The following is a 26,764-nucleotide window of genomic DNA, read 5'->3' as shown; positions in this document are numbered from 1 at the left end:
CTAATTAACACATAAGTGAAATTTTTTAGTCCTTTTAATTCTCCATGTAGCTGAATTATACTAGAAAATCTTTTGTGTGTTAATTTGCTACATGCATGTTTATAGAACACTATTACTTAAATTCCATCCAAATTTCTGGTTTGACTCTAGGAATTGCCACTGTGTATTTATCACTGGATAAAGCCAAGAGAAATTGTGTATTGTTAATTTAATGGACTGTATCCGTCATTCCACCGTTAGCCCAGACCTGGAGGATTTTTTTAGCCCCGGTTCCAAATATCTTGAGAATGGAAGTTTGTCTCAACCTGAGTCAGGTGCTTACCTGTAGACGGTCACTGTGTCCAGGGACTGGGCATAGGCATAGGAGAAACAAATGTGACTACCAGAAGCCCACTTGTATAGGTAAAGGAAAAGGTCATTTTGATTTAGACACCATTTGATTTATCCCCAGAAAGATTTAACCTGCTCCCTGGCCTCAGGAAGATAATCTACCCAGAAAGGAGGGTGGAGAAAGGAGGAGGAGAGAGTGAGAATAAGTAGGTGTGGGTGTCCTGTGTTTCAAGTGACTCATATAACCGAGCTATATACATGTATGTCTTTGTATTCGTTTGCTAGGGCTATCATAACAAAATAGCAGACTGAGTGGCTTGAAAAACAAATACTGATTTTCTCGTAGTTCTGGAAACTGGAAGTCCAAAATGAAGATGTTGGCACATTTGGTTTCTTCCCAGCCTTCTCTTTCTGTACCTTTTGGCTGTGTCCTCACATGGTCTTTTGTACACCCACACATCTCTGGTGCCTCCTCTCCCTGTATGTCCAAATTTCCTTTCTTAGAAGGATACCAGTCAGATTGGATTAAGACCCACCTTAATTAAGGATCTATTTTAATGTAATCACCTTTTAAAGGCCCTGTATCCAAATGTAGTCACATTGTGAAGTACTGGGGGTTGAGGTCTCAGCATATGAATTTTGAGAGTGCACAAGTCAGCCCATAACATTGCACACTCTGGTTCCTCACATTCATCCCATTACAACAGCCCAGAAGCCTGAACCCGTTGTAGCGTCAATTCTAAATCCTAGATCTTGTCTAAGTCAAGTGTGGGTGAGACTCAAGGTATGATTCGTCCTAAGGCAGAATTCCTCTCTACCTGTAAAACAAGACACCTGTAAAACAAGACACAAATTACCTGCTTCCAAAATACCATGATGGAAAAGGCATACAATAGATACTTCCTTTTGAAAAGTGGTAAATTTTAGAAAGAAGGAAGCAGTCATGAGTCCTAAGCAAGTCTAAAACCTGGCAGGGCAAATTCTGTGAGATTTTAAGGTTTGAAAATAATCCTCTTAGGCTTTGGCTGAATGCTTTGACCTATGCGCCTACCACAGTGGTGACCCCATCTCCTTGGCAGTGTGTGATAAACTCATACCAAAGGCTCTAGGTTTCCTGGCCCACTGCATCTGAGGAATTGGCTTTGCCATATGGAATTGAGGAGAGAGACTTACCTTTGGGGTCGTTCTTCCCTTTTTTTAAAGGATAACACATGTTTTCAGTTAGATAGCTGTATTTGCCAGTCCTGTAAATCCTAGATGTCCAGTAGCCTTTCTTCATTTCATCCTACCTCTCTTCCCTTTAGTCCAACATGGCAGCATTTCAGTTGAGATGGTTGGTTGGATTTGGCAATCACACCCATAATCTCTTTATTATGTGATGGATCAGCATACCTTTGCATGCTTTCTAAATTTTTGCACTATCCGTAGGCTGAGAATTTTCTGACTCTTCAAGATCTGCCTCCTTTTTGCTTCAAAATTTCTTTCAATTTATCCCTTTCCTCTTACATTTTGCTCTTAGCAGCAAGGAGTAACTAGGCACCTTCAGCACTTTGCTTAGGAATCTCTGCTAAATATCCAAGTCTATCACTCACAAGTTCTGTATTCCACAAAACACTAACGTACATCCATCCACATTCTTCACCCAATTTATAACATGGATCGCCTTTCCCCAGTGTCCAATAATGTGTTCTTCATTTCCGTCTGAGCCTTCACCAGAAGCATGTTTGACGGCCATATTTCAACCAACAGTCTGTTCAAGGCTTTTTGTAACATACACCTCAAAACTTTTAGCCTTTACCCATTACCCAGTTCCAAAGGCATTTCCACATTTTTAGGTATTTGTTAACAACAACACTCCAATTCTTGGTACTAAAATTTATATGAGTCAGGGTTCTCCAGAGAAACGGAACCAACTAGTTGTGTTATGTATACACAGAGAGATTTATTTTAGGGAATTGGCTCATGCAATAGTGGAGGTGCGTATGCAAAATATGCAGGTAGGCTATCAGGCTTGAGACCCAGGGAAGAGTAGCAGTCCCCATCTAAAGGCAGAATTCTGCTAGCGGAATTCCGTCTTGCTTGGGCGGAGCAAGGCAAGGGGCGGTGGTCAGCATTTATACTATTACGACCTTCAGCTAATTGGTGAGGTCTGCCTATGCCCTGGAAGATAATCTGTTTCCCTCATAGTCCACCAATTTAAAGATTAATCTCATCCAAGAAACATAAACATCCAAAATAATGTTTGATCAAATATTTGGGCACGCAGCCTAGCCAAATTGACATATAAAATTAACCTTCACAGTTATTACTGCAGTTTTCATCTCTTTCCTTTTTAGGTCCCTTTGAAATCAATCCGACATGTCAGCTTTCAAGATGAGGATGAGATTGTCAGGATAAACCCTCGAGATATCTTAATACGTCGTTATGCAGACTACAGACATCCTGACATGTGGAAAAATGACTTAGAGAGAGATGATACTGATTCCAGTATTCAATTTTCTAAACCAGACAGTAAAAAATCAGACTATCTGTACTCTTGTGGGGATGAGACTAAGTTAAGTTCACTCAAAGACTCTGTGGTATTTAAGGCACAGCCTTCCTCATTAAAATTTAAGAAGTCAAAACGAAGAAAAGAAGATGGTGAACGTTCCCGCTGCGTATACTGCCAGGAAAGGTTTAATCATGAAGAAAATGGCAGGGGAAAATGTCAGGATGCTCCAGACCCTATTAAAAGATGCATATATCAAGTTAGTTGCATGCTCTGTGCAGAGAGCATGTTATATCATTGTATGTCAGACTCAGAGGGAGATTTTTCTGATCCCTGTTCATGTGACACTAGTGATGACAAGTTCTGCTTACGATGGTTAGCCCTAGTAGCTTTGTCTTTCATTGTACCATGTATGTGCTGCTATGTCCCTTTGAGAATGTGCCATCGTTGTGGTGAGGCGTGTGGGTGCTGTGGCGGGAAACATAAAGCTGCTGGATGAAAGGATCCAGTGCCAAAATGAGCTTAAAATCTTTGTTTCCAGGAATTAGCTAACTTGGATTTGTGGAAACTTTTGGCAAGCAATATGAAATCTTGCCTGGTAATCATTGGGGCCACACGTGGAGGAAGCAGAACTTGTCAGTTCTTGGCATTTCACAAATGCTAGCCATGCCTAACTTTTTCCCTTGAGTGCATGGCATGTTTTGTTACAGGTTGTAAAGAGTATCTGCAAAAGGAAACTATTTCTGGTTATTGGGCATAAAAAGTGAGCATAAAATATCCAACTAAAAGGGATTAATTTTTGGCATTTTTGTATATTTATGCATTAGGTGATGGGACTTTTAAAGGTTTGAATTCATTAAGACATGAACTAAAAGTGCACTAGGGGACAGTTGATTTCATTCTAAGAAAAGTTAACACTTGGGAATTGTAAGAAGTAAAACAAGTACAACTAAATCATTTATTAGTTGTTTTTTGAAAGCAGTTTTATGTATAAATAACAAATGTTTATATTTAACTAAATATAAGGTACGAATTATCACATATTAAACTTTTCTTCCCCTTCCTAGTTCTGAAGTAGATGTACATATATCTACTGTCACATTCCATTATATTTTGAATATTTTACTCATCTAGTTAATAACGTTTTTATTCCATGTGAATGATTTGATATTTTCATCCTCATTTCCCTTGGCTACAGTTTATATTGAGTTATATCTGTACATTCTGGTAATCTAAAATCTTTAAAAATATTCTAATAGGCTTGAGTGACCAATTTTTTTTTTAAAGCACAGATGTAATTGTCTAATGTTCTGATGGGAACGTAACACTTATTTTTATATAAAAAGAGACTGAGTAAACATTATAGAAAAAAGTGAGTTTTGGGATTGTTTTGTTTTGTTGTGGTATTCAACCAGCAAGTTGTTTTCTTTCAGAGTTTTCCTCCTTCAAAAAATCATATTGCATTTACAAATGTTTTACAAGGCAAAAAGTGTAACTGGATAGTTAATATAAAAGTTTCCTCCTGAGATCTCCACTTAACTCTGCTAAACTAGAATATGTTCAGCTGTGTTACTAATTTTTTAACTTAATTCTCATTGCTTATTATTTGCATAAGAGTAACTTTTCCCAGTTGCATTTTATTTTATTTAAACTGGCCTACAAGCAAAATTATTATATGTTAAAGTATAGACTGAACTATCCCAGGAAAGTATTTAATCCAACATTGTGAATGAAGTATCTTGTACATATAATTTTATTTCTTTTGCAGAGCATTGTATTACTGGATGTTTTATTTACAAAGTAGTTGGATAAATGTTCCAACAAATTGTTGAAAGTGGTTGGGGTCAATTTGTCTGGGTTTTTTGGGTTTTGTTTTTGGTGGGGTTTTTTTGTTTTGTTTGGTTTCATTTCGTTTTTTTTTGTTTGTTTGTTTGTTTTTTTTGGGGTTTTTTTTGGTCTTTTTAAGTGTTACATTAAAACTCTAACAAAGTAAAGGGTTCTTTAAGAACATTCCCTTAGAGGGATAGAGTTGAGAAGTGTGCCTTTTTTTTAATGGCTTGAAGTTTCAGAAGTGATAGAAATTAAAATCACACTACCATTTGAAGCTCATTTCTATGCAGGTTTTAAAATGTCATTTATGTATCATTCTTTTTACATATCACACTTAAGCTTGTGTTCACTTTCTTCTTTTGCCCCAGATCAAACTGAACAATGTATATAACACTATCTGTCTGTAAAATACTTTTTTTTAAGAAAGCATTTATATTTATATGACAGCTTGAACTGACAACATTGTGTATATAGATCATCTTGAAGTATTATTTCACATTGAAAAGAAGAAAAATATATTGATAACTATAGATGTTATGAAGAAGAGGTTATTTCTAGTTTTGTACTAAAAATCAATTGGATGAACTAAATCCAAAATATGACACTGTAGCAGCCGTTTTAAGACTTATTTTTACTGTTTATATATTTGAACACTGCTACACCAGATGATCTTCATCCCTGAAGTTTTCAGCTAAACTTGGTTTCCTAGAATAGACTGTTAACTTTCAAAATTACTTTTTATTGGTGAAATGGAAATACTCGTTTTCCTTGTGAATGAATTTTCATATTTGTAAGTGCTGAATTTATAATTCAGGTTTGAGCAAGGTGTGAATAACTGAAGAAAATAACTTGCTGGCTATATAGGAAAATGCTGTGGAAATGAACTGTGTATATACTTCTGGGAAGAACAATTTTAATCATTTCTTCTGTTAAGCACTAATCAGTATAGTGCAACTCCTGGTTCTGTACTGTATTTTATATGCAACATATATGCTTTAATATTTTAATGTCTGTGCATTAATATTTTCAACTTGTTTAACCACTTTGCTGCTAAGATTTCGCCATCCCATTCCCATTTTTTCCTTTACCATTTTAAACAAGTTTCTTCATTAAAAACTACGGTGATGAATGGTTTTTATTTCCCCTTGGATTTTCATAGTTAACACACTCAGATTCCAAACTGGTCTAGAAAACTAACAAAATATAGTGCTATCTGAATCCCTATGTGGGAATATTCTCTTGAGTAAATTCTCATTATGTGGGGGGTAAAAAGGATAGTCTGAGTTTCTCATTCTTGACGTGTATCGGTAAGTTCAGGAACATCATCTCCTTCTGCCTACAGACCTGGTACTGCCAAATGGCTTTTCCTCGGAAACCTTTCTCTTTGAATCTGGTAGTAGAAGTAAATGGCTTCATAGAACAACTCAAGTAATAGTAAATACTGAAAATGAAATCATCTGGATGGCATAATAAGAAAGACTTTGGTCTGATGGCTTGTTGTGTTCAGAGTTGATAACTCTTAAATGATTTTTCTCCTGCCTTGACAGGAGAATCCTTTGATTTTTGAAGAAATAGGAGGTATGGGACTTCAGCACCACCTACTGGATGATTTATAGACCAGAGACCTGAGGTGGCAATCAGGATCTGACAGGGTTCATCACTACTACCAATAAAAAAGGGCTATTTAAGCAGTGGCCACCTCCAAAGGGAGAAAACAAGAGTAAGAAATAGCTCAAAGGAACTGTAAATCGAATCTTTCCTCTAATGTGTCTGGTTGGTCACTGAAAGATTTTAAGCACTTTTTTCTTACATAACCTGTCTTAAAATATTTATTGATATTCAGAACTGGCAATCAAACATAATGGATGTGCCGAAGCGTTTGCAAAACCGATTCTTTTAACTTGCAAAAGCCATTACCAAAATGGTATTCTAATTTTCTCCCATTACCAGTCAGGGAGAGTTTTTTTAAAGAAAATAATGAACGTCACCTGTATTTCCTCATGATAACTTCAGAGAGTGTGTGTATGTCTCTGGGATGATGTTGGGACAGGGGTTAAAGTTTAGGGGGGAAAACTTGAAACTACCTATTTTCATTGGTTATTCAGCAGTGCCTAAAATGAACTTTTGAAGTAATATAAATGCACTTTCAACTCATGTGTATAGTGCCATCTGATATGTTGGGTAAGTCTTTCTTTTTCTTTTTTCTCCCCAACCCCTTGATTGAATGCCACAGAGATGTTTTCTAATATCCATGTACAGGAAACACGTACTTTCCTCCAGATGGGCAATTCAAAGGCTGTTTCTTTTTTTTGAAATTTACTTAGACTTTGTGATTACACTTCGGAATATATGTATAAGTTTGGGTTTTTAATTTTAGCCCAAAGATATATTAGGCAAGTGTAACATTTTTCTACATGTAACTTTGAAAACTTTATTTACCTAGAAAACAGATCCTTCACTAAATATTCTATTCTTAATTTGACCTCCAGGTTCACATTTCTAAGGATAAAGGAAAGCACTAGAAACTTGCATTGTTGCACTTAAAAAAAAATTGGTCTATAAACCATGGTAATAATAGTACCATCAGGTGTTTTGCAGTGAGTCAAAACATTAAGAAACCACAACCTGAGGTGATTTATATAAACCAAAAAAAAAAAAAAAAAAAAAAACCCCACAAAAAACAAACAAAAAAGGGCTTTAAGGTATTAAGGTACTGTTTGCCTAGCAGCCAGGTGGTTATAAAACTTTCATATGCTTTGATACACTGATGTTAGCCATTGTTCCTGAAAGCTCCTTAAATTGCATAAGTTGCTAGTTTTGAAACTTCTCAAGAATAATCTAGTTGAAAAATCTTTGTATTAAAGATACACATAGATTTTTGTGAACATTGCCGGTATGTAGTGTCATTGCTTTCTATTCTTGACCTCAAAAGTGCCTCACTTGTATATTACTTCCATTAAAAGCTTGACTGCATTCTTTCTAATAAGCAATGAAAACTTGTTTAACTCCTGTCATAATGTATCTCCTTAGATATAGTTGCTTAGCTTGATAGTTTGGATATATAATGTAAATATGCATATATAAGTTTGTAACTGTTTTTGTTACATCATACCCATGTAATTGGACATATCAGATGATATCATAAGAATTTGTTTTAATTACCTGATTAAACCTATCATGGAATACAAAAGGACTTTTTCTTACTCTTCCAGAGGATATCAAAGTATCACATAAGAGATCATAATTACTCAAAGAGAAAGCAATAGAAATGAGCTTTTTTAAAAAAATCATTTTTAAGGTATATTTTTAACTGAAAACTCATGTATATACTTCATCTTATTGACATTTATTCATCCTTGATTGTATCCAGATTTGTTATGGTCTGTTACCTATAAATAGGTAAACACAGTAAATATAAATATATTTATTGGTTTGGGAACATGTTACCACTAAATCTGGATGAAATGATAATCTCAGAATGATATATGGGAAATTTTTAACCCAAAACTACTACTGCTTTATTGTGTGCCCTACTCGGTTTCAGAGTTTCATTTGTAATATAAACAAAATACTAATCTAGATTAAAAATTAGGACAGTACTCTACTCAAAAATCATAGCTTATTTCAACACCAGAATAACTTTTGGATTACTGTGTTACAGTTGTATTTGCTTGAAGAATCAACAATTAACTGTTTACCATGAATTATGAAGTATAGTCTCCTGTGCTTATTTGCAGGTTTTCAGAAATGTGCTTTACATTCTTCACAATCAAGTTAATATTCACAAGTAAGTAGAATAGTTTCTACATAAGAGGAATTGAAACTAGGGTTTCTGCTTGGCCGTCAGTATAGTGCCATGCACACAGTGGTCCTTAAAGGGGAAAAAAATGGTATTAATAGTAAAACTGAGTCTACTCTTAACTGCTTTAAGATTGGCAGTTTTAGAGAGATCCCTTGAAGTACTGGCTCAAAAATATATTCAAAATAAAAGTCTAACAAAATCTGAATTGAAATGGTGTTTCTTTTTTTAACAGGTTTTTTTTTATGTTAAGTGTGTGTGTGTGTGTGTGTGTGTGTGTACACACACATGTATGTTTGTGTGTGTGTGTGTGTGTGTGTACACACATATGTATGTTTGTTTATTTTAAGTGTCCTTTATTTTGAGAGAGGGAGTGAGAATCCCAAGCAGGCTTTGCCCAAGGCAGGGCTCGATCTCACAAACCATGAGATCTTGACTTGAGTTGATTTCAGCTCAGATGTTTAACCAACTGAACCATCCAGGTACCCCTGTTATGTAATATGTTTTAAACGATCACTTTCTTTTCTCAATTCCATAATGAAGTGTTATCCTCCTTTTTTTTCCACTAAAAAAGCGACTTAGGCTGCAAGAGGTTAAAATATTCCCAAGATCAGAGGCACCAGGTTTTAAACCAAAATGTGTTACTCCAAAATCCATGCTTTCAGTCACAATGCAATTTTGCATTTTGTTACAAGTGTTACCGATGTACTGAACAGAGTAGTTGTATTATTCTGTTAAAATGAAATTTTATTTAAGCTGGAGTGATTTTATAAGGGAATAACTTTTTTTTTTTAAGTAGGCTCCATGCCCAACATGGGTCTTGTACTCACAACCCCGAAATTGAGAGCTGCATGTTCTATTGACTGAGCCAGTCAGGCACCCTACCGGTAACTTCTTAATTCCCACTCCCTTTTGTTTCAATTCTAGGTCCCCTATTCACCTCTCTCACTAGATTGTGGTGTACTATCCACAGTATGGCATGTGGGGATCTTTAAAATGGGGAGAATAAGATTGTGATAATGCTTCAACATATCATCAAGATATATCAGTTTGTGATGATCCAATAGAAAGCACCGAAGACCTACATGCTGTCTAGTGTGTGGTATTGTTCATCTTGCTCAGTTGATGGCATTTCCCTAAAGGTTTTGAGTCTGAGGGATTCTTTTTCACCAAAGCAGTGGTACTTGCTGTTGAGGCAATAGAAAACAGTGCTCTCAAATGAGTTTTCTGGATTCTGTACTTTTTTCAAATAGCCATTTGCATGTCAGTTGTCCCACAAAGCCTGTCTTAGAACCAGACTTGCATTTAGTATCAGGGCTACGTACATGCATGTCACAGTGAGGGCAGTGTCCCCCTTCCCTCAAACTTACTTTTAACCTAGGAATAATTTACAGCAACCAAGTATGCAATTTGTAAAGGACAGGAAGAATGCCAGAATTCCTAATATTGAAATACGATCATCCTGGATGATAAAACTTAAGGAAACCTGTTTGACTTTCATTTCTGTTATTTTTAAATTTTGCATTGTCAAATTGCAAGATACTAATTTAAGTGATTTTTTTTTCCTTTTGAAATCTGATACAGAAGATCTTGCGGATATTACTTGTCCAACATAAACACCTTTTGAGTCCTTCATATTTTCCTCCCTCCTTTTCTCTGTTACAGGAATGTCTCCAACCTCTCCAAATTTATGAGGGGAAGAATTCATGAAGAAGAAATTTTAGCAGTATATTAGAATTCTTTTTAAAATGCTTGTATTATTCCCAAGAATGACCAGCAAGCTTAAATATGTGTCTATTATCAGTAAGGGAAACCAGTGTTTGACTATCACTTAAGATTTAAGAGAAAACAAGATCTATGAATTTATGAACTTCTAGCTGGTTAATAGTTCTTTTTAAAGTTCTTGTTAAGTTATCAAAGTGAAATGCACAAAGATAGCATGATACCCCAAAGTTCTAAGAAGGAAATAAGGATCCAAACCAAATTACTTAAGATTGTTGATACAAGTTGAGGTCACTGGGACTATACAAATCTCTCTTTAGAGATTCATACAATACCCTTATTTTACAAATTTAGAAACCAGGCTAAGGAAGTTAAGATATTAATGCAAGGTCATCCAGTCATTTAATAACATAGCCTGCATTTTTAAACACATCATATTGCCTGAAGCACATCTCTTGCAGGCACCTCAAATTCAATAAGCCCAAAACGAATTCCCCTTTTTTCTCTTCTCTGTCCTGATGGATAGTGACACCACTGTGTATGCAGTAGTCTCAGCTAGAAACCTGGTCATCATCAATTTCTCATTTTCTCTTTTCACCATTAATTACCAAATTTTTTACACTTGTATTTCCTACGTGTCCCTGAAATCTGTGTTCCTCTACCCACTGCTGCTATCTTTGTAGAAGTATCTCATTACTGACGTTGGGGATTAGGCATTGAAGCCCTTGGACATTTTTAACAAAAGATGGTCTGTATTTTAAATGTGATTGGAAGGTGAAGCACCTTAGACTGCAACAAGATGGTGATAGAAGTGGACATCTTCAGATTGAGATCTACCCAGATTCAGACAAAAATGGTTTGTGGGATTGAGGAATTGAATGATAGTGGCTTTGAAGACTATTTCAGCACTAGGGCCAGCTAAGGAATTAGGAACAACTTAAACTATAAGGAGCAAACTTACAAATATGATAAACTTTCAGCTGTGTATGTTCACCTCTCCTTAAAGACATTCTTCCCTCCCCCCCCCCCCCCCGCCAGTAGTATAAGCTTGTTATCTTTGTTGTTACTACTGATAGCATTATAAGGAGACCCCCTAGAGCCATAATCTGGTGAGACCATATTCAAAAGGGTTTCTTTGCTTTTTATGGCTCACTTTTTCCTAAAGCAACATCAAAAATAGCCTACCTTGTACAGATTTCTCTCCCTTTTGAAGGTCACAAGGTCACATCCCCAGGCAAGCCTGAAACTTAAAAGGTATTTGGGAACCGAACCATCCAGGGTAAAGGCAGAGCAAATGAAAAGGCTCCAAATAGACAGGAACTTGGCTGGTTGAAGGAACAGCAGGAAGGTTAGTATGACCACATACTCAGGAGCTCATGAGAAAAGGTCGAGTTACAGAGATAGCAGGTGCCAGATCTGGGAACTTGAAGCTCAGATTTTATTCTGTAAGTGACCAAAACCCCCTGGAAATTTTTGAAAGGGAAATTTAACAGTCTCTTGCTATGTGGCTTTTTTTTTTTTTTTTTTAATTGAAAACCTAGTGCTGGCCTCAGATGTTGGGCCATCTATTTTTTCAAGTATTGTCCTGACCATTTCACTGAAATGCTCTCAACAAGGTCCCCTACCCCCTCCACATTTCTAAATCCAGTGGATGTTTCTTAGGTAGACTTCACCTCGCGGAACATCTGACATACTCTTTACTTCCTTGCACTACACTACCCTGGTTTCCTCCTATTTCACTGGTTCCTCTTCTCTTTTCTAGATCCTTCTCCGCTTCCCAATCATCACAAGTGGGAATTCCTCAGGGTACGGTAGCCTGGGTTACCTGTCACACACATACTGGTGATATCCATGTTTAGGTCTTCTACTTGACATCTCCACTGGTATATCTGGGGCATTTCCATTTCAGTAAGACCAAAACAGGACTCTTGATTCCCCGTCCATACCTGCTCCACCTCCAGTCTGCCTCCTTTTAAGAAATAATCATAATTTGGAGCACCTGGGTGGCTCAGGCAGCTAAGTGACTTCGGCTCAGGTCATGATCTCACGGTTTGTGGGTTTGAGCCCTGCATCAGGCTCTGTGCTGACAGCTTGGAGCCTGGAGCCTGCTTCAGATTCTGTGTCTCCCTGTCTCTCTGTCCCTACCCTACTCATGCTCTGTCTCTGTCTCTCAAAATAAATAAACATTGAAAAAAATTTTTTTAAATCCTAATTTACCTACTTGCTCAAAGAATTACTTTTTTGCTCATCAAAGGCTTTAAAAATAGATTGTGAATCTGAATAGTCCTCATGTTTGCCACTACCGTTTTAGTCCCAGCCTCAATTACCTCTTGCTTGTACTTCGTAATAGCTTCCTGCCTCCACCCTTTTCACTTTCAGATCTCTTATTTTTAGAATTCACTTATTACCTTATGTCTATTGACTCTTGGTTTGTCTTTTCCATTACCATAATTTCAGAATTATTACATTTTTTTTTAATTTGACAGTTATTTCCCCTACTCTTTTCCTTTCCTTTCCACTTGTGCTTTGTGGTTAATCAGGAAGGAGAACTTAATGTTTATATGCCTATTAGGTGCCAGGTACGTGTGGAATATATCCACATGTTATTTCATTCCTTAATAACTTTGTGAAGTAGGTATGATTATTTCTATTTCACAAATGAGGAAAATGAGAGCATACAAAAAATTAAGAAACTTATCTACATTCTTTTTTTTTTTTTTATGTTTTATTTTTGACATGGGTGGGCAGAGAGAGGGGAACAGAGAATCCGAAGCTGGCCCCAGGCTCTAAGCTGTCAGCACAGAGCCCAACACAGGGTTTGAACTCATGAACCATGAGATAGTGACCTGAGCAGAAGTCATGCTCAACTGACTGAGCCACCCAGGTGCCCCTACCTACAGTCTTAATTGTGGAAGCTGAAATTCAAACACTGTTCTTTCTGACTCTTACTCCCCTGGCTACCATTCTGTTTCTGGGGAATTTTCCCCCATTGTCCCCTTCTTAACTCCATGGCTTCTCCTCAGCTTTGAATTTCTATTGATTTATTGCTTTTGCTTATTCTATCTTCTTTTCCTTCAAATTCCTGACTTTTTTTTTCCTCTCATTATTTTGCATTTCCCTTTACTATACTCACTGACCTATTCTTATCCACAAATGACACTCAAGTAATATTACATTTTCACAGGGCAGTCTATAGGATGAGTTTCACAACTACCATCTATATAAAAGCCATTTAAAGATGTTAAGTCTGTGTTTTGAAGACTTAGAAAATGACTAACTGGGAAGTCAGGCTGAGCCTCTGTACCATGTTTCTGCAGTGCCTTACATTCTGATAAAGAGGCCATTCTTGGGGTGCCTGGGTGACTCAGTATGTGAGTTCTAGCCCTGCGTCAGGCTCTGTGCTAACAAACAGCTCAGAACCTGGAGCCTGCTTCAGATTCTGTATCTCTCTGTCTCTCAAAAAAAAATAAATGTTAATTTTTTTTTTTTTTTTTTTTTTAGAAAGAGGCCATTCTTTTCTCCCTGGTAATGGGATAGCATTAAGTCTGTTGTGCCTTGTAAATGCTGGCATTCATCCATTTCTTCCTGTAGGTTGGTCTGCAATTGATTTAAATCATCTCCACCTCTGATGCCATGACATAGATTTAATCTGTGTGTATCTTAATAGAGGATTTCTCCTTTTCAGCATTTAAAAATCATTTCTTCTGGGGCGCCTGGGTGGCGCAGTCGGTTAAGCGTCCGACTTCAGCCAGGTCACGATCTCGCGGTCCGTGAGTTCGAGCCCCGCGTCGGGCTCTGGGCTGATGGCTCAGAGCCTGGAGCCTGTTTCTGATTCTGTGTCTCCCTCTCTCTCTGCCCCTCCCCCGTTCATGCTCTGTCTCTCTCTGTCCCAAAAATAAATAAACGTTGAAAAAAAAAATATTTTTTAAAAAAAAAAAAAATAAAATAAAAATCATTTCTTCTATATGAGTGATATTTTTCTTAGGCATTTCCCCCCCAAGTTTTAGTATGAGTACACCTAATGATACATAATACTGTTTTTAACCAGAAATAAATTATTTAGTACTAGCAGTATCTAATTTTCAAGCTCCCTTCGGAAGAAGTCATCTGATTCAGAAAATTGTCAAAGAAATCAACAACAATAAAAAATCTGGAAAACTGGTGTTTAAGACTTAAAACAATCCTTGGACCGCTAAACTTCCACCAGCAAGAAGCAGGCTCAGAAAGTTGTGCAGCCTCCAAAGGCCCACTTCAGACGTAGTTATGGACAATAAGACAATTGCTCTAGTAGACAGAATAATGGTCCCTAATATAACACGGGTCCTGGTCCCTGGATCCTGTGTTACCTTGTATCAAAAAATGGTCTCTGCAGGTCTGACTAATTAAAGGATCTTGAGATAGATTGTCTTGCACTATCCACAAGTATCCTTTAAGAGAAAGAGAGTACACACACACACACACACACACACAATGTGTAAAGACTGAATAGGGAGACATTTGAAAATGGCTGCTCTTGGAGATTGAAGGGATGTGGCCACAAGCCAAGGAATGCTAGTGGCCACTAGAAGCTGAGAAGGGAAGGATTCTCCTCTACCAAGAGCCTCCAGAGGGAGCACAACCCTGATGACACTTTGATCTTAGCCCAGTGATGCCAATTTCAAACCTCTGGCTTCTAGAACTCTTAGAAAATAAATTTCTGTTGTTTTAAGCAACGAAGTTCGTGGTCATTTTTACAACAGCCACAGAAAATACATCTCCCAAAAGGCAGAGCATTGGACCATAGAGAACAATGGATAAGGGAATTGTTCTCAGCAAGATCGAATTCCTTCCCACTTCTAGGGTAGGAGACCTTCTATCTCCTACTCCTTCACTTTTCAAATGAGAGTTTTTATTGTGGTTATTCTGTTCTTGCTTCAACATTGTATATTGGATGTGTTGGAGGAAAGGGCAGATAAGTTGGCCCTTTTGGCTCTGAAATCTATGCGGAAGAAGCATGTCCAAAAAGAAATACCTAGATGACTTGAAGATCCAGGATGTGAGCTGGATGCAGCAATAGCACAGAACAGACAGTCCTCAACTTACAAAAGTTGACTTAAGGACTTCTCAGCTTTATAATGGTGCAAAGGCGATGCTAATTCAGTAGAAACCATACTTCAAATTTCGAATTGTTATCTTTTCCTGAGCTAGCGATATGCAGTTCAATGCTGTCTTGTGATGCCGGACAGGGGCAGCGAGCCACAGCTCCCAGTCAGCCACACAATCAAGGGGGTAAATGACCAGTACACTTAAAATGACTCCACTTTTTAAAACATTTTTTGTTTATTTATTTTGAGGGAGAGCGAGAGTGTGGATGTGCAAGTGGGGGAGGGGCAGAAAGAGAGGGAGAGAGAGAATCCCAAGCAGGCTTAGTGTTGCCAGCACAGAGCCCGTGTGGGGCTCAAACTCACGAACCCTGAGATCACGACCTGAGCTGAAATCAAGTGTAGGAAGCTTCACCTACTGAGCCACCCAGGCACTCCATAATGATTCTGTTTTTCACTTTTAGTACTGTATTCAATAAATTACATGAGATACTCAACACTTGGTTATAAAGTAGCCTTTGTGTTAGATGCATTCTGCCCAAGTAAGGCAGGCTAGGCTAAGCTATGTGTTGAGTAAATTAGGTGTATTAAATGCGTTTTTGACTTAACAGTATTTTCAACTTATGATGTTTACTGGGACATAACACTATCATAAATTGAGGAAGATCTGTGTTTTAGGATGTCTCACTTGGAAATGGATTGTGTTCTTTGTATGGATAGAAAGGATCAAAGGCATAATTGATGACTTCATTAAGGCAGAAATTTTAGTGCTTATCCAGTATTCATGTGCTTCTCTACATCACTAAACTTCCTCCGGGGGTAGGTTCAAGCCACGTGACTTGTTCTAGCTGGTATAATTTGAGGGGTGGTGACGTGTCACATTGGGGGTATGGCAGGTAAGAACTGGTGTGCCTCCTTTGTCTTTTGCCCTGCTGTAGAGCACTTGGATGTCATGTGTAGCTGATGTAACTACAGGATGAAGGAGAATCATCTAACTTCATTGAACTTTGCCTGAATAAGAAATAAACCTTTGTGTTAAGCCCATGGTGCTTTGGATTTTTTGGGTTTTTTGTTTTGTTTCAGCAACATAATCTAACATTGTCCTGACCAATGTAAGTCATAAGCATTTTCCTAAATTATTTTAGGGTATTGAATCAGTTTGTTAGTGAAAGTAAATTAGACAGTGAATCTCTGTACAATTTGTATTAGTGGACTATTAACATGTCCCCATCCTCACTAAATAAATCCTCAAGTTTAAAGAGGCTCTATCCAGGGGTGCCTGGGTAGCTCAGTCAGTTAAGCGTCTGACTCTTGATTTTGGCTCAGATCATGATCTCACGATTCGTGAGTTCGAGCCTCACATCGGGCTCTGCATTGACAGTGTGGAGCCTGCTTGGGATTCTCTCTCTCTCCCTCTCTCTCTGCCACTTCCCCACTTGCAGTCTCTCTCTCTCTCTCTCAAAATAAATAAGTAAACTTAAAAAAAAATAATAAAGAGGATTTATATGAAGAAACATCAATTTGTTAGCCACTTAAATTGTTATGTGACTTTGTCTCACAGTAAGTACAGGAAAGAGTATGGCTAGAAATGAGGCTCTGTGTGATAGTCTAAGTTTACTACCATATCCCCAGTGGCAACCTCTGAGGATGAATGAAAGTGAATCAAATATTATATAATGAAGACTCATATGTCATGCCAGAAAGTTGAAACTTTATCCTGCATGTTATAAAAAATCCATTAATGGAAGGGGGGATGCCATGATCAGATTTGAATTTTTGAGTGATTATTCTATTCAATTATTCAACAAATATTTATTAAGTGGATTCTAGGGTAAGCAAGATAGAAATGTTACGTGCTTTCGTGGGGTTTATGTTCTAGGTAGGGGAGAATGTTCGATAGCCAAACAGCTAAGTTAGAGAGTTGAAAGTTGTGAAGAGAAAATTAATATTGAGTTAGAATAAAGAATACCTGGTGGCCAATGACAGCCTAAGAAAGTGGCCTTTGAAGTGAGGTGAGGCCCAAATGTTGATAAGAAGCCACCTATGTGAAAATGAGAGGAAAGTACATTGCAGGAATAGAGAACAGTTCTGTGGTAGAGACTTTTTGTACTCCTATCTGACCTGCTTCTTTTTCTTTCTTTCTTTTTTTTTGAATGTTTATTTTAATTTTGAGAGAGAGAGAGAGAGAGAGAGAGAGAGAAATAGTGTGTGTGGGTATGCACACACAAGAGGGGTGGAGAAAGGGAACAGAAGGAGGGAGAGAGAGAATTCCAAGCAGGCTCCTCACTGTAAGCGCAAAGCCAGACAGGGGGCTCGAGATCCCATGAACCGTGAGATCATGACCTAAGTGGAAATCAAGAGTCTGACACTTATCAACCGAGCCTCCAAGGCGTCTGCTGAGTTGCTTCTCTTTAGCATACAAAGGATTGTACTTCCCAACCATCTTGCAAGGAGGTGGGGTTATGGACAAGTTCTAGAAAATGGGCTGTGAGAAGAAGTGATAGGAATAATTTCCAGGCTGATGTGAGACCCTCTCCTCCTCTACCACAATTAACGTTGGTGAGGCTGCATACTGAAATGGTGGGACTTTAAGATTGAGGCTGCCTGAATGACTGAGTCTGCGTCATGGACATTGGTTGTCCTGTGGAATTACTGAGCCCCACTGGATACTTTGCATGATTCAGGGATGGTATGTTACAGTAACATACACTATCCTAGCCTGTCTAATGCAGACCCTGAGGTAGGAGCAAGGTTTGTAGCTTGCAGAATGAGCTAGAAGACCAGAATAAGAGCAGAGTAAGCATGGGGAAACAGAAGCCAGATCATATACACTTTGTAAACTGAGGTAAGGAGTTTTTATTTTATTCTAAGTAGGAGAGGAAACAACTGAGTTTTAAGTGGGGAGGTGACATTTTGTAATTTACAATTCTAAAAGATTACTCTGCTAATCTCTGGAGAGCTCAGTGAGGAGGAAGGAGGCAAAACAAAAGCAGGAAGGCCAATTAGGAAGCTGTTATAGTAGTCTTCACAAATTATTCTTGTTTGGATTAGGTTAGTGGGAGTGAGAATGAACAGAAGTGGACAGACTCCATGTAAGTTTTGGAGGAGGCATCAAAAGGACTTCCTAATAGATTAAAAGGGGTGCACAGGAGGAGGGAATCCATGAAAGAGAATAATCTTTGGGCTTAAGTCTGGAGAGATATTGACGTGGGCAAGGTTGGGGAAGGAGCAAGTCTTGGTGAGGGTGGGAAAGAAAGCTGTGTCACATTTGAGGTCCCTATTAGACATCCAAGTGGAGATATTGGATAGGAACATTAATATATGACCATCATTTGAGGAGCGGTCAGATTTACAGATGTAAAATTGGTATATAAATTGTTTTGCCTTCACCTTTAGTTTTCATTTTGTGGGGCTGTTAGGATTAGTAATTACATAATGAGTAAGCTTGACCTAATGCACACATATTGTACCCCCAAAATGCAGAACATACTTTATTTTCAAGCACATTTAGAAAATTTACAAAAAAAAATGACTATATTGGACCATAACACACATTTCAATACATTTAAATTTTTTTAAGTTTTATTTATTTGTTTTTAGAGAGGGAGAGAGAGAGAGAGAGCATGTGCAGGGGAGGGGCAGAGAGAAGGAGAGAGAGAATCCCAAGCAGGTCCCACACTGTCAGCACAGAGCCTGATGCTGTGCTCAAATACACAAACCGTGAGATCATGACCTGAGCCAAAATCAGGAGTCGGAGGCTTAACTGAGCCACCCAGGTGCCCTACAAATTTCAATACTTTTAAGAGATTGGTCGTAGACACATCTCTGGTCTCAATGAAATTAGGGAATAAAAAGATAATTAGAAAAAAAAACATGTAAGGTGCTTTAGAATCACGCTGTTAAATAACTTGTTCAAAGAGGGACTTATGATAAAAATGTAAGATTCCTTTGACCAGAACAATAATAAAAATAACAGGTATCAAATATCAAAACATGTAAGATGCAGCTAAAGCAGTACTTGGAGAGAAATGTATAGCTTTAAATTCTATTAGAAAAGAAGGGAGTCTTAAAACTAATGTGGTACTAAAGAGCCAATATGAAAAGTTAGGAAGAATAGTATAATAAAGGTGAAGAAAGATTATAAAAGAATATAAGGTTGGAATTAAATAAACTAGGAAACATACAATATAGATGGTGATTAACAGAGCCAAAGTTGGTTTTGAAAAAACTAACCGATAAACCTCCAGCAAGATTGGATCAAATGAAAAGGACCAAATAAACAAGATCAGGGCTCTCTATCCAACAGAAATATATTTCAAAAACAAAGGTGAAATAAAGACTTGTTCAAACCTAGGAAGGCCAAAAGAATTCATGACTAGCAGAGCCACACTGTAATAATATGAAAAGAAGCCTCAGCCAGAATAAAAATGATACCAGATGGAAATCTGGATCCAAACAAAAGAGTGAGAACACCAGAAGTAGTAACTATGTGATCAAATAAATACTTCACTCATATTTAATTCTTTTTTAGAAAAATATTGACTGTTTAAAAAAAATTTGTTTTTAATGTTTATTTATTTTTGAGAGAACAGAGTATGAGCAGAGGAGGGCAGAGAGAGAGAGGGAGACACAGAATCCAAAGCAGGCTCCAGGCTCTGAGCTGTCAGCACAGAGCCCGACGTGGGGCTCAAACTCACTAGCCGTGAGATCATGACCTGAGCCGAAGTCGGACGCTAAACCCACTGAGCCACCCAGGCACCCCCCCAAAATATTGAATGTTTAACCAAAAACCATGTAGTATGTGGTTTATAACAGACGTAGAAATAAAATTTATGGCAATAGCACACAAAAGCTGGGAGAGGAGAAATGGAATATTATAAGGTCCTTAGACTGTATGTGAGATGTTATAACTTGAAGGCAGACTGGTAAATATTGATACTATAAATTGTAAAGTAACCTCTAGTAATTTCCCCTGTCTGTAGAGGAGACAGCAGGTAGCATCTTAGACTGGAAAGCTTTAGTCCTCCAGACTGGGCCCCAGGACCTACCTAATTTGTACTGAAACCACTCTAGGGTGTTTTGTTAGGTGCCAACCTCCTGATCCTTGGCTATCAGCACCACAGCAAAGCAGACTTTGACATGACCGTTTCCCAACACAGGGTTTCTACCTCTAGTAATCTCAGCCTAGAGAAGGAGGTCATCCATAGCAATCTTTTCACGTACATATAAAATCTTCCCTAACAAGGTATGATTTCCTTTGGACAGGGACTGAATGGTATTTAAATGTTGTTTATCTTCAGCCCAACAGAGTATCTTCATTTTGATTTGTATCTCCGCTTAGAAATACACTAAATATTTGCTGAGTAAGTGAATGATTGGCTACATGTTACTTAAAGCCACGTGGAACAGTATAAATGAATCACCAAAAGGGGAGGGTCCCTGAGGGTTCCACCTCACCTCCCACGTTCCTAACTCAGCACAGTTGGAAATCTGTTTTCTCAGAACTTGTCACATGATTGCACCCTTTTGCCTTCTTTTGAGGCACATCATGACACTCGGCTATTTCTGCTTTTCTGTCATTTTTATCGTGGCCTCAATTTACAAAATTATCTGTACTCACTTCGAATACCTTGCTTATCAAATATTACTGCCTCTTCTGCACAGATGTTTTATGTGCTAAGAGATCTATCAGTCTCTACCCAACCCCCAACATTGAACAAAAACTACATTCATTAATTACTTCAATTATCTACCCCATGTTAGCTTCCCTTCTCTGAAGAAGTTCTGAACAGATTTTTGAAGACTAAAGTAGAGAAAATATAGTTAAGCAACTTTCAGTCTTTTCAAATGGCTGCAATTTAGTGCTTCCTTTGGAGAAATGTATTTTTCTTCTCAGTCAATAAAGTGCAAATAATAATGTTTTCAAATACTAATTCACATGGTTAAATTTGTTGGAGTATTTCTATATTTGGTAAACCACTATGGTTTATAACTATCTGTTACTCTAGCTTTAAGAAAATCTTTAACATGCAATAATGCCACCTAGTATTTAAGTAACATCTGATTTCACAAATAAAGTTACAATATTTTTTGCATGAGTGAATGGGACAGAAAGGAGTGTGAAGTGTCATGTGCCTTGCTGTCTAACTCACACTTTGAAAATAGTGTCTGGGGATGGAAAGTTGGTGTTGGGGACAGGAACAGGAGACGGAGACAAGAAGATTGAAATGTAGGGTGGAGAAAAAAAGGTGAAAGGGAGGCTGGGCTGTGGTTCTCTTCTCACCTTTCTTCATTGGATCCTCAACTCACCCCTTGAATTGCTTGAGTTCCAAAGATTCTACCCAGGATACCTTGGCTTCCTACTTAGTGCACACTTCTGTGGAAATCTCATTGGTTTTGGGGTCTTCAGCTGCCATGCATGTGCAGGTGACACTCGACTCTATGATGGTGGCCCAGATATTTCTTGTGAATATGAAACACGTGTTTCTAATTGCATGTGGCCATAACTAACTAGACACCCCTCCAATAGAGCAGGGATGGGCAAACTGTAGTGTGTAGGCCATTTCTGCCCTGATGTCTGTTCTTACACAGCCTACAAGCTAAGAGTGAATTTTTTGTTTTTGTTTTTAAGTGGTTGAAAAAAGTCAAAAGAATAATATTTCATGACATGAAAATTATGGGAAATTCAATTTTTATTGTCCATAAATTAAGTGTTTTGGGAATTTGAATTGACCATGGCTGCTTTTGTCCTACAGTGGCCAAGTTGGGTAGTTATGAGTGGTTGTGCCAGAGACAGTATGGCTCACAAAGCCTAAAACATTTATTATCTGGGCTTATATAAGTTTGTCTTTATAAGAAAAGGTTTGTTGATCCTCGCTCTAGAGTACAACAGAAGTAATGCTATGTAATTCCCTAGTCTGGATCATAAAAGGTGATGCAGCTTCTGCCCTGTTGACTGTAGTCCTCAACTTTGAAGACTTCAGCCACCACATAAGCAGTCTGAGTGCCCTGGAGTCAGCATATTGTAAGAAAATGCAAACCAGATGACTTGGAGAGTCCCCGAGAGAGAGCTGCTCCAGACCCCTCAAACTCCTGTTGCAAGTGCATTATAAATTTGCAAGCCAGAACTGCCCAACCAAGCCCTTCCTGAATTCTATACCCACAGAAACCACGAGGAATAATAAAATGATTGTTGTCGCTTTAGGCCACTGCATTTTGGGATGGTTTGTTACACAGCCAACACTGCCATTACTTTCCACTACTGCAGCAGCCTCTTCCTGTTCCTTCTCAATCCATTTGTAGCACATTGTATTATCATCTGTTTTCTCCCCTGAAAGAGTATTTTATATCACCACCCTTGTTATGTCTTCCTCTAGGCTAAGGATACTTCCTCATTCCTTTGTTTGCCTTGGGCCAATGGAACTGTGAGTAGATGTGACCTCTGGGCAGAAGCTTTGAAGGGATATGGGAACTTCCCTCCATGCCCTCTGCCACGAGAATGGTGAGTCTCCTAGCAGGGATGCTTGGTCAGCCTGAGTCCTAGAATGGGAAGACATGTGGGGCTGACACACAGTCCACACGCAACCAAGGACAGAGTCTCAGAGTCACAGGGATGCTGACCCTCAGCAGGTCCATGGCTGATAGGTAACATGAATGACAAATAACCTTGGTTGCTGCAAACCACTGAGATTCTGAAGTTATTTGTTCCTCAGTATCACTGTAGTGAAATGAGCTTCTATAGCGTGTGCCAATACCCTGAGCATATACAGAATATATTGCAGTGGATTGTGACTGGTCCTTCACCTCCTGTCATCACCTGACAGTATCTTCCCAGTGGTCCCATGTTTCTGTGCCCTGTGCGGACGCTATTTCTTCTGCCTGGGATGCCCTTGACCACCTATCAAATTATACGTATTCCAGAACTTTAGTAAAACAAACACCACCTCCTTTATGATGTCTCTCTCGGTACCTTCTCCGGCACTTGTTCATATGCCAAAGAGCACCTACCTTCACATGGTGATGTTTGTTCAGCAGTTTAAGTCTCCGTTAGACTGTTCTCCCCTAGAAGACAGGGAAAGTGTCTTTTCCATGTTCGTATCAAGTCCCCAGATCCTAGCACAAAGCCTAGCACTGATGAGAACTCAAGGAACTTTGGCTGATCAAGTGACCTGAGGCAGAGTGAGTCCTGAGAGTGAGAGATAGGATTTAAATTTGGGGCAAATCCTCTGTTTGGAACACTCTCATTTCTAGCCTCCAGCATTTTCTTGCAGAACAAACCAGATTCAAATACACATCAAAGGCAACTCCAAAGATAAAGGATTCACAAAAATTCATCCTGAAGACTGTTGTGGTCTTAGTTTTGGAGTTGATTTCATATGTATGAAGCTCTGTTGGTTTGTTTATTTTAGTACCACCACACGACTCATCATGTCCTCCTATCCCTTTATCTGTCTTCTTGTCCTCAAATCCCCTAACCAGTAAGTTCCAGGAAACCACCCAGTTTATAATACCTTAGCACACCTTCAAAGAAGTACCCTGGGTTCCTGCCAGGGCAAACATTTCTGATTCACCTATTCATCCTTTGGGGGTCTCTATCAAAGTCCTTGAGGCAGCTTTCTGAAAGAGGGCAGTTCATGCCTAGGGTGGATCAACCCCCACCCAGAAGGGACAGAAGAGAGAGGACTGAGCCTTTTCTGTCTTTTAGTGCCCACAGCATGTTGCATGGAGCCATACTCCTTTTGCTGATTGATGAGGACTGCCTGTTAACAGAACTAGATTGTCCTATTAGCATGATGGAGACACGCTTTGGTGAGTCTTAAGTTTTCTATATATATATTTTAAAACCCTATATGAAAGTAATATAGTAACTATCAGAGATTGTAAGTATTAATTGGATGCGTACTTGTTTTATTTGACTATAATCCTGGCTCAGTCTCTAGCTAGCTCTTTGGGCCTCAGCAAAATGAGTGGTTTGGAAGTAACTGGGAGCTAATGTTCCCTTAAACCTCTGAGATTCTAAGATTTCATAATGGATTTAGCAGCTGCAGGTTTTTGATGATGTGCCCAGAAATACACACCACAATTGGATCAAGATTGTGAACGCGCTGATCTTTAAATAAGGATGAGTAGGGGGAACTGATGAAGTTATGGTGAGGATAAAATAAAATGCTGTATGTGAATATGCTTTGAAAATGTTCAAGCATTTTATGCGAAGTCCTGCCCATATTGAAGAGCGAAACACTACATTCAGCAGCTTGCTATCTCCTTAATGAAATTGGTGATTATTTTGTACTGATGGTAGTCCACAAAGGAGAGAAATGGCTAAAAGTGGGTTCTACTAAGAGATGGTATGAAGACTAGAATGTTCCTCACATTACTCAGGGTCTTCTGCCCTTGCCTTGTGGCAGGAATCAGTGATTGTTATCGCCTTCTGACCCATTTGCAAGCTTGAAATCCAGCATCCTTCTGGACCCGCCCTGTTCTGCATTTCCATTCTGGGGGCCTCCACTCAGTGCCACCTCCTTGCTCTGTGCTGCCATCACCTCTTGTCTGGACTTGGCACAGTCTGTCCCACCCACCCCCATCTGTGACCTGGCCCACCTCCCTCAACCCCTTCTCTACACTTCAGATCTGACAGAGTACCTCCCCTGCTCAGATCCCTTCCATGGCTTCCCACTGGCCCCTTAATACTGCTCTGGGCCCTCCACAACTTCCTCAGCCTCAGGGCTCCAGTCCCTCTGGCTTTCTTTCAGTCTTTCCATCCATACTGTCCCACAAGGCCTTCGCTTGTGCAATCCCTGGCCCGACACTCTCACCACATCTACTCTCCTGGCCAACTCCTACTCACCTTTCTAGAAGCCCTGCATCGTTTCCTCAAGAAAACTTTCCCTGGATTCCTTGGTTGCTTATGCTCTCTCATAGCTTTAGGCACACCCTTGACATTTACTTGTGTGATTGATGAATCATAAGCTGTAATTCCCATGAGACCAGGGACTCTCTTTATTTTTGTGTATCATCTGAATCCTCAGCACCTAGCAGAGTAGGAGCTCTGTAAATATTTTTAAAATAAATGAATACTGTTAAGCATTACCCTTTCTCTCTGGCTTTCCCTTGAGAACCCAAGTACCTCAGGACTAGAAAACTACAGGTTGGTAGATCTGTTTCCTCAGCGACAGTAATCACCTAGAAGGGCACTGACCTTGATGTGTGGTATGGAGCAACAGAGTGCAGAGTGAGCCCTGGGAGGGGGATGAGTGCCAAAGAATAGGTACAAGGCACCAGTTTCCCCTGGTGCCTGGGGTTGCTTCTTCATGCTGGTTTTCTACTTGGAGGTCTTGCAAGGACAGAGCGCATCTGCCCCCTGGTCCCTGAGCTCTAAGGACCTGAATGTTCTAAAGGACATTCAGGAAGCCATGAATAATTAAAGGAATTAGATCTGAGAGTGACCAGAAAAATCATGGGCCTGGCCTAAATTCTATGCTTGTGGGTGAGGCGAAATTAGCCCACTCAGAAGAATTATTGAGGCACTTAGGAGAAAGGGATCAAGTTGTTTGTTTTGTTGTTGTTGTTGTTGTTGCATCCTAAAGTCCTGCTTATTCAAAGGATGACATTTGTGCAGAGTATTTTTTTATCCTTTTATCTCTACCTGAAAGACAATTCAGTACACTGGGCTCCTTCTCCTTCTCTCAAAACGTGCATCTTTTAGCTCAGTGGGACACCACTTTCTGATTTTCCCTAAACTCTCATGCTGTTCCTCTCCAGACCCCTTTGCTAGCTCCCCCTCTTCTGCTAAGCTGCTATATTGTGCGCCAGGGCTCCGGCCTCAGCCCTTTTGTCTTCTCTGGGTGATCTCATCTGGAAGATGGCTTTAATTACCATCTATTAACTGAAGAGCTCCCAAATTTATTTCTCTGATTCTGACCCTCCCCTGACTCCCAGGGTTGCCTAACCAAAAGAACCTTCCTAACATCTCCATTTAGATGAGGTGCTGGATGTTTTCCATTTCCCCCTCCAGATCCACTATCCTCCCATTGACTTTCTGGTCTGTGCTTCCCCCGCCCCCAAGGCTGACCATTATGCACAGCATCACCAAGCTGTCTTCCGGCCTCCAGTTGGGTTTGCCCAGTGGGAGGCATTGGCAATAGACAGGAAGGCAGGAGGAGAGTGAAGTCCAGTGTGCATTCCCTTGTCTTCCTCTTTGCCTGCTCACTGAGGGTTAGATGTTTCCCTCTATTGGGGTAGGACCTCCCCCGTGGCCACTGCTATTCCCTCTGACTCCTAGTAAGCCCACGCTTCCTCCCCTTGTCTCTTCAGGCTCAGAGCCAGTCACCTTTCTGTGCTGTGGTTTGTCCCAGGGAGCTTCACCACCATTTGTTGGTCTTCTTATAACAGTCTGTTCATTCAACTCTCTTCAGTGTCCCAGTATGAGAGTACCTCTGTTTCCTGCCTGATCCAGGTTGATATGGACACTACCAGATAAACTTAACACAGCCCAAATAGGACTCCCATCCCTGC

General features: G+C 39.2%; 1 protein-coding gene across 2 annotated transcripts in view; it reads left to right on the top strand.

The window, feature by feature from the left end:
• Nucleotides 1-7,838, top strand: part of SPRED1 (sprouty related EVH1 domain containing 1) — a 138,593-nt gene extending 130,755 nt beyond the window's left edge. For both annotated transcript variants that reach the window (XM_045450078.1, XM_045450077.1), the window contains one exon: nucleotides 2,667-7,838. In XM_045450078.1, the coding sequence (XP_045306034.1) occupies nucleotides 2,667-3,317 (651 nt within the window). In that variant the 3' untranslated portion in view covers nucleotides 3,318-7,838. The remainder of the gene's footprint in view (nucleotides 1-2,666) is intronic.
• The last annotated feature ends 18,926 nt before the right edge of the window (nucleotides 7,839-26,764 follow it).

Source organism: Leopardus geoffroyi, chromosome B3 (assembly GCF_018350155.1).
Source record: "Leopardus geoffroyi isolate Oge1 chromosome B3, O.geoffroyi_Oge1_pat1.0, whole genome shotgun sequence".
Lineage (NCBI taxonomy): Eukaryota > Metazoa > Chordata > Mammalia > Carnivora > Felidae > Leopardus > Leopardus geoffroyi.
Note: the sequence above shows the minus strand (reverse complement) of the source record. Positions and strands in the feature narration are given on the sequence as shown.